At 31.9% G+C, this 9,253-nt stretch overlaps 1 protein-coding gene across 1 annotated transcript; it reads right to left on the bottom strand.

The window, feature by feature from the left end:
• Nucleotides 1–6,371: 6,371 nt before the first annotated feature.
• Nucleotides 6,372–8,492, bottom strand: LOC131634622 (serine/threonine-protein phosphatase 7 long form homolog). The gene is made up of 5 exons (XM_058905279.1): nucleotides 8,227–8,492; nucleotides 8,059–8,149; nucleotides 7,702–7,981; nucleotides 6,919–7,095; nucleotides 6,372–6,379 (listed from the first exon to the last, which is right to left on the bottom strand). Exons 1-5 carry the CDS (start codon nucleotides 8,490–8,492, stop codon nucleotides 6,372–6,374), a joined length of 822 nt encoding a protein of 273 aa, XP_058761262.1.
• Nucleotides 8,493–9,253: the final 761 nt, after the last annotated feature.

Below are 9,253 nucleotides of genomic sequence, written 5' to 3'. Positions count from 1 at the left end.
AATATTGTCAATAAAAGAAAACAACAATGCTTTTCCTGGTTGACAATATTGAGAAATTTATCCCTAAAAATGATGTAAATTGCATACAAAAAATGGTGACTGATAAAAAATTAAAAAGAAAACATGACATGTTACTTTTTTTTTATCATTCACCATTTTTTTGCTTGAACCCTATTACATCGGTTTTTTACTAAAACCGAGTGGTTACCTTATTTTACCTTTTTGTATTGAAAAAAGAAAAATACTTTTCCCTCGGTTTTTTTAAAACACCGAGGGGTTTTGTTACACAGCCACAACAACAAATCTGTACCCTACATTCATAAAAAAACAATGTTCAAAATATTGACAAGACATCAATCTGCAATAAGTTAACTATATCCACCACTATATATCTTTTTTGTGAAATCATTTTCCATGAAAACATTTGCTCAAGATAATGAAATCTTGGAACTTAAAGAAGTTAGGAAAAGTTCTCCAAGATGGATTACAAGTGCAGAAAAAAAAATTCTCAATGATTGGAACAAATAATTCATAGTTGCAATAGATAACTTAGAAGTTGGATGCATGCAATTCATATAACTTTAAAAGATTTTTTGTTCTCCAAGAATAACAACTACTATGATAAAATTGCATTTGATGTAATAATGTATCTTAATATTATGTGTAAACAATGTAATGTTAAAAAAAGCTTATTCACCTCGGTTCTCTAATGAAATCGAGGGGCAAAAACATCTTACCTCGGTTTTTGACAAAATCGAGAGTATATATAATTTTGGCGTGATTATTGAGGATATTGATCATTGTTCTTAAACAAATTTTTATCGTCCATTTCATTAGTATCAACGCTCAAGACACTACCAATAGTAATCCACATGAAAGATAACAAACTTCCATTATAAAAGCATTCGGAAAATTTTAAAAAACAATTAATAAAACATCGTGAAGCGCTTGAACTATCTACATCCAACACTTTAATATTTTCAAGAGCATTTGCCATAAAAGATCTCTACGATGGATTATAGGAGCAAAACATTATTGTGTTAAAGATTTGTGTTCTTAAATATTTATTTGAGCAGAAAATCATTTATTTATCTTACTTTTTTTGTCTTATATCAGAAACAAATGCAAGTAAAAGTCATAGAGAATATTTTCAACCAACATTTGATCTACTAAAAAATTCAATAAATCGAAGATCTAAAATCTAGATTTTCAGGAAAGTTAACTGATCCGGACTGGCCCAATTATTCGAAATTGGCCGAATCCACTCTATTAGCCCAATGCGTCCTGGCCCAAACACGCGGCAGCAAGCTCCCGATACGTTCCGGGCATACAACAAGTCAGGGTCGAGCATGCTGAAGTCAAGTGCTCGACAACAGCTAGCTTTCCGTGTGTCCTGGCCGCAATTCACGCCTGGACCCCTAAAAAAGTGGACTTGACCGTTACAGAACTTTCCCATAAATAGCCCTCTGACCTTAGAGGGCAAGGTAATCACTTTTCAACCCAATTTCTCTCACTTTTCTATCGTACCTTGTTGTCCAAACACTTACTTTGACATCGAAGTGCCTTGCAGGTATAACCACCTTTTAACTCAAACGCCCAGAAGCTTAAGCCTCACAGTTGCTGGCCATCTTTTCTGCTCGTAAATATCATTAACTTTACTTTATTATTTTGTGTAAATAATATAATATTATGAGAAAACAATACAGTTTCTAAACAAACTAATTTATTTATATTATGTGTAAACAATGTAACGAATTTTTTTAAAAAAAGATTCTATCTTATCTCTCGAACAAATGTGTAGATAATTTTGAACTCATCGATTTTTTATTAACTGAGAAATAAAAAGAGAATTTTTCATGACGCCCGAATTGACAAATGTAAAGATCCAATTATTCATCTCAATTATTCTTTCTATGAGTTTTTTAAAGATCCTATTTCTTTTCTCTTGTAGTTTAATTGGTGGGTAATTTTCTTTTTGTCGGGTTTTCGCCTGTGCCTCGTATAAAAAGATTGGAGAACCCTTAGTTCTCCCTTTAATATATTTCTTGCTTACACAAAAAAAAATGTAAAAACTTTATTATAAATCTATTATTTATTTTAGTGTCCGAGCTTAAGTGTTGAAAAACACATAATATAATTGTGCCTTAATAATGAAGTTTACTTATTTTTATTTAAATTATATAGATACATTAAGCAAAAAATTCCTAAATAATTTAGTAGATGGTTCTCTAATGTCAGAAACTACGGTTAAACTCCCGTGTGCTTTTAGCTTGTCATTTATATGGTCAAATTGAAAAACTTGTAACTTACCTTAAACATGATCTAAAAAGTCTAATGTTAATAAAATCAACTACCAACTACCTAACTAAGAATGAAAGATACCACCAAACCGTCTAAATTACCCTTCCTTGCTTTTTAATTAACACTAAGAATTGCCCCTTATCGTAATTTACTAATTGAATTAATTCCAACCAATAAAAATAGTCCTTTTGTACAAGTGTCATTCAATTTTTTCAAATTCCCTTTTCCCTCTCATTCTTCTCTATCCACCTTCTTTTCACACTTTTTTTCAAATTCTCTTTTCCCTCTCATTCTTCTCTATCCACCTTCTTTTCACACTTTTTTTCATTTTCAAGACTCTCTCATTATCTATGGGATCCTCCATTTACCCGGGTAAACACAATATCAATTTTTAATACATTTCAATCAAAACCTTAGCACCAAGGTTGTTAAAATCTCGATTTAAAACCTAAACTCTATAGATTTCACGTTTCTAGGTCAGCATTTCGTGTTAAATCGCAGGTAAAAACTTTTTAATGTAAAATCATATTCTGGAATGATTTTAAGTGATTTAAATCTTTTTGAAATCGGTAAAATCGTGTAAAATCATGTAAAATTGTTGGATTTTACTCTTTGACCTGATTTTACTTTTTTTTTTGTCAAAATTTATAAATCACATTTTGTATTTTGACCCATAAAATTTTATCTATAGATTTTTAATTTTATTTACATTCATATCTTAATTATAATATTAAAAAATATTTAACATTTTAGTCGAATATGAATGTTTTAATGAAGATGATGTTGTAAAAGGATTGAACTTTTGATTAAGTTGAAGATGGAGATGAAAATATTTGTTTTTATGAACTTGAAAATATTTGTTTTTTTGAACTTCAAAAACTTAAGAAACTATTATTCTTTTAATAATCTTTTGGATGTAACGTTTCATGATTTGATGGACAATTTATGTAGTTTGATACAAGTTTGTGAATATTACACTTTATTATGGTGATATAGTATATTTTTTCTTTATAATTAAATTAAAATTTTAAATAATTAATGCATTTAGAATATTATATAAGTATATATATGTCGTATATATAAATTTAATATAATTTTAATATGAGGTAAACTCTATGATTTTACGTTTCGATTTTAAGTTTCGATTTTACCTAGGTAAAAAGAGTCAAGGTAAAAACTCGATTCTGACAACCTTGCTTAGCACCTCCTCTCTCTCATCGTTTATGATGTTCAACTTTCACCTCATCTCTCTCGGGTTCTTCCATATTCAACACCTTTCAATTTTGTTTGAGGTAACCACCTTAAATTAACGTCCTTTCTCAATATATTCGCGTTGCATTTACATTCTTGTTTCTTCATTTTGAATCTTCTGAATAAGTTTTTTTGTTATGAATAAGATTTTGTCTTCTGAAAAAGCTTTTGTGTTCTGAATAAGCTGTTATGTGGAATGAATCTTGTGTTCTGGCTTTTCGTTTTTTGTTATGCTTAAATGGCTTTTACGTTTTCAGATTTTATGCTTTAGCTTATGTGCTACAAACAAGCTTACAAATGTTCTTTCCTTGCTTTAGCTTTTGTAGCTTTTATGTTTCTTCAAAAAAACTTTTTACGATTACAAATGAATAAGCTTTCAACTTAAATGGCTTTTATGTTTTCAGCTTTTGTGCTTTAGCTTATGTGCTACAAACAAGCTTACAAATGTTTTCCACTTGCTTTAGCTTTTATGTTTCTTCTAAATAAAATTTCTACTTTTGTGCTTTAGCTTATGTGCTACAAACAAGCTTACAAATGTTATGTCCTTGCTTTAACTTTTGTAGCTTTTATGTTTCTTAAAAAAAAAATCAACTTTTCTGCTTCAGCTTATGTGTGCTACAAACAACTGGTTTTCAACTGGTGTGAAACATATAAATCTACTTTATGAAGCATATAAATAACTTTTGTAGCTTTAAATAAGATGTATAAATATACTTTGTTTGTCTTAACTGTGTTAACATGGATTTCTACTTGGTTTGGCTTATGTACTGTCTTAACGAAATCCATACATCCTTTCTATACATTCTTGATTCATTTTGTACTTTTAAGAGCTTGACAAATAACTTTCATTAACAATCCTGTAGACTCATAATTTTCTTAAACTTATTATCATATATGTCTTCTAATTTTAGGACATTAGAATGTTTATAGTTTTAGATTAGAAAATTAAAAAGTAGGATTGTTAAGTGAATACAGAACTCCGGTTGACACCGGTTGACAGAAATTAGCATATTTATGGTTTCATGTTTATTAAACTAAACTTTGATAAACAGGGTGTAACCAAATTCAAGTTTTCACATGGCCTAGGGATTACAAAATTTGGATGGACAAGTTAACTGGACACGAGACATATACATTGTACAACAGAGAACCCCTGAACAATGATTTACCTTACAAGGTTTGTCAAAACCAACTAAAACTTCTATTCATAAGTGCCACGACTGATACTAAGAGCGAGGTCAAGGACATACCACCTCACCAATTCAACTTCAAACCTATAACTGATTTTCTGTGTGGAAGTTCTATTGTTGACTACGTATATGCTAATACTATATTTTGTTCTTTATTAAACTTTCATTGTTTTCATTGCATGCACATAACTCCCATCATGCCCTTTTCTGTTCTGTTTTGCATTAGATTTTATTCGATGCTTGCATGAGGTGGTCAAGACACAAACGAGTGTGAATACTCTTCTTAACTTATTACTTAAAGATAGGAGTGGAAACATAATTGATTGTACTTTGTGGGAGGGTTATTCTTATGAATTTATTGCTCATGTCAATTCAAACAATGCTGTTACAAATCAACCATAAATGGTTGGTACTACAAATGTTGTTCTGGTTGCAACACCGTTCAGCAAGAATCCTGGTCAGGCTTTTCAATGCTCCAGTGGTGGAAAGGATGTTGTTGTTGTTGTTGAAGTTACCAAATGAGTTTCATTTTGAAACTACTTTTTCTTTTTTGTACCTAATATTCAATGGCCTAATGTCAATGTAGATATAAAATTGAAATTTATGTTCAATATTAAGGTCATATTTGTACAAATATGTTTTGGGACAAAGACTATGTCTCAATTGTTGGCATGACGACTGTCAAATTAAGGAAGATCATGAAGGATGTATGATCACACTTTTTTGTAGTTTCATGTCTTTCCTCATATCTTATACGATCAATTAATGTATATGCATTTCTTTTCTTCATCTTTTAGGTTGACGAGGATCACCAACAAATCTACACTATCAAACTTAATGCTATATTAGAACAAGACTTTTCCTTCCGTGTCAACTATTCGACTTTCTATAAGCAATGTTCAATTGTAATGCTTAATAGGGATAAAAAAGTTATCAAGTTATTCAATGACTTCATGAACCCCAATGAGGTAGCACTTGATAACTATAGATAATCAATTTTTTTATAACTTTTCAAGTCTCTTTATAGATGATGCCACCTTATTTGAAACTTGGCAATAAAGTATTTCATTCTTTTTCTTCTGTACATACAGAATACTTAAAAACTTTCGGACATGGACGTACTTCAACCAAATCTAACCAACATTTGGTAAGTTATAAAATTAAATTCTCCAAAATATTAATTACATTTCAGCATCAATAACATGTTTCAAACCCTTTAGCACATGTTGAACTGTACATACTTTGTGCAAATTATAATTTGCTTTCTTAATTTTTTTTCACTATCATTTTCATTAACCTCTTCAATTTATCCACCATAAGAAACAAATGCATGACTTGGAAACACTCTATAAGATATTATGATTCAGTATGATCCTAAACTATTGTCTTTTAACTGAGCATCAACTGTTTTATCTATCTATATATATATATATACTTTTCAAGTAAACAAACAAACATAATACTTTTCAACACTTTCTTTATGACCAGTATATTAAGATAATGGTGAAAGTAGAGAAGATCTTGTCTCTGAAAGTAGATGGAAACATGGATATCCATGCGTTGCTGTAGACCTATGTGTTTCTAGCAGCCCTATGTTTATGGAGTACTTCCTTGCATCACATGATTTTTTTACTGTACTGCCACAAAAACGAAAAAAATATACCATAATGCCCCAAAGTGAAAAAAAATGACCAATATGCCACTTTCCTTGTTTGGGTCCGGCCACCCCTTGGACGGACAGATGAAGGATATTTTTGCATAGTTTGGGTCCGGCCAGGGGTGGGCCGGACGCTAACTGGGCCATTTTTTTTTTGTTTTTTTTTATTTAAATGATTATTAAAGTCTATAATTGATATTTTATTTTAATTAAAGATTAAAAAACAATAAAATTAAATAAAAAACATTAAAATTAAAATTAAATACATTAAATAAAAAATATAATAAATTAAATACATTAAATAAAAAATATAATAAATTAAATACATTAAATAAAAACATTAAAATATAAATTAAATACATTAAATAAAAACAATAAAAAAATTGTATTTCCAATATTTATTTTATTTAATACATAAACACGTACAAGGAAAAAATGCCTATTTTTTTTTGGGCTTTGGTTGGACCATATGGCCCCCAGTGAGACATTTTTTGGGTATCTTTGCTCTCTTACCCTTACCTAACGGTTGCTCAATGTTTGGTGGAGGTTGCCTTTGTGGAGAATCGTCGCTTGAAAGTTCATCGTTTTGATGCGACGGACCATCATTCATAAACCTCGCCAGTTGTTGTGGAGATATTGTCGGTAAATTTTCGAGTACTTGATCATCACTGATGTCAATGAATCCTTGAGTAGAAGCTACAAAGGTTTGTGGCACATTATATGAAAAGTCTGGATAGTAGACATTTGTGGTGTCAAAGGTATGTTGTGGTTGGGAGAGTGAAGGCGGTTGAGATTGGGAGTATGATTGGTTGAAGTCGGGTTGAGGGATTGGGGTGTTATGTAGCGGTGGTCGAAGTGTTGATTGTTGATATTGTTCTTGGTGATAGTAGTAGTTTGTTTGGGGGGTTGAGGTGTAAGGGGTTGGAATTTGAGATGGGGTGGCAAAAAATGTGTGTTGTTGTGTGGTTTGAGTGTGTTGGTATGTTTGTGGAAAGGAAGAAGTTTGTGTTTGGAATTGTGTTTGTTGGAATTGTGTTGTTGGTTGGAATTGTGGTGTTGTTTGGAATTGTGGTGTTTGTTGGAATTGCGGTGTTTGTTGGAATTGTGGTGTTGTTTGTAATTGTGTGGTTGGTTGGAATGATTGTGGGATTTGTTGATGAAAGGTTGTTTGTGGGGTTGATGTAGAGGAGGTGTAATGACGAGGGTCTGCCAAATACGTTTCTTTCGACAAATATAACAATGGAATATTTCTTAACCATTGCATATATTCATCGGTGTGGCGTAAAGTAGTACTCAACTCACCTGTCATTATTAAGTTTTTTCTACCTTTCCACTCATTGTTCTCGTTAATGTTCACATCTCGATAATTACAATCCTTTACATCATTCTTCGTTACCAAGTGATGATCTCCAAGACACCTCGGGGGTTGAGGGATGTTTTGCGTAAAACCAAATTGAAGCCTAACCCTGTCGGCGTGATGCATTTCCACAATATGAAAACAGATAATATATGTAGTTGCACTCCACGCTCGAGCTTCTCGTTGAGTGCGACGAGGATATTCTTCGTAAGGCCTCCACAAAAACTGTAAGACATAAATAAATATAAGAGTCGTATTCAAGTAAATGAAAGATATAGTATATGGCTTGGAAAATAACTTACATCTCCTTGGACCATGTGATCCAAAATGAAACGATATCCATCAAGAAAAGTATTTGGAGATGAGAAATACTCCATACCTCGTTGTGCAAATCTTGCATATTTAAAAAGTTCAATTAGGAATATGCGTTAATTTAGTGGAAAAATAAATATATAGAGTAAAGAATTTACCTAGTGGCGTATGGATAGGATGGAGCAATTTCACTCTTTGGAGCAAGTCGTGGAATGCGATAGTATGTCCACACAGCGAGAATGAGTGAGCATCCTCCAACACTCATGCATCCTACACGACATGCTTTGCACATCTCCCTGTAAAGGTAAGCCAAACACGCGGACCCCCAACTATATTTGCCACATTCATCAAAATCTTTGACAAATTTGAACCAAGAAGAATGCAATACACTATGAGATTTATCAGGAAATAAAACAGCAATCATACTTAAGATATATTATTTTGCATGTAGTATATTTTCCTCCTCGGTTTGTTGAGAATATTTTTCTAATTCATCCAACTCGTCGTGTATCCATGTTAATTTTACCGAACCCTTCACCCTATCACTAAAAGGTTGTATGCCTAAAGCATCGATACAAGCATAATCGGGACCTTCGGTCTCACCTACTACAGCTCTCCCATCTACGCGGAGGCCAAACAACATATTTATATCCTCTAATGTGATTGTACATTCACCAGTCGGCAAATGAAACGTGTGTGTCTCAGGCCTCCACCTCTCAAGCATCGTAATTACAAGTTTAGAATCAACACTTCTAAAATTAATTTTGGAGACAAGTCCAAAACCGGCTCTTTGCAAGTAAGGCTTGATAGCCTCACTTGGCTCCCTATCAAATATATGATTATGTAGTCTAAACCGTTTAGAATCATCCTATAAAAAAAAAAGTATATCATTTTGTTAGTATATAAAAATAATAACAAAATTAAACTTACGTATAAGAAATGCTAGTAATAAAACGTACGTATGCAACCACGTTCTCCCTTGTTCCTCTATGAAGATCTCCCAAAGCAAGCAAAGCAGACATGTTGTGGTAAACAAAGTGTGTGTTTTAGATGAATATGCAACTTTAGAATTTGTAGAATGTGGTGGGTTTGTAGTGATAATGAGAGGTTGAATTTATAGTAAAATTGAATACATTGTATAAACCATTGGACTACCAAGTGTAATGCATGCAACCAAGGGGCATC

Source organism: Vicia villosa, unplaced genomic scaffold, assembly GCF_029867415.1.
Source record: "Vicia villosa cultivar HV-30 ecotype Madison, WI unplaced genomic scaffold, Vvil1.0 ctg.001323F_1_1, whole genome shotgun sequence".
NCBI lineage: Eukaryota > Viridiplantae > Streptophyta > Magnoliopsida > Fabales > Fabaceae > Vicia > Vicia villosa.
This window is presented reverse-complemented; position numbering and strand designations above follow the sequence as displayed.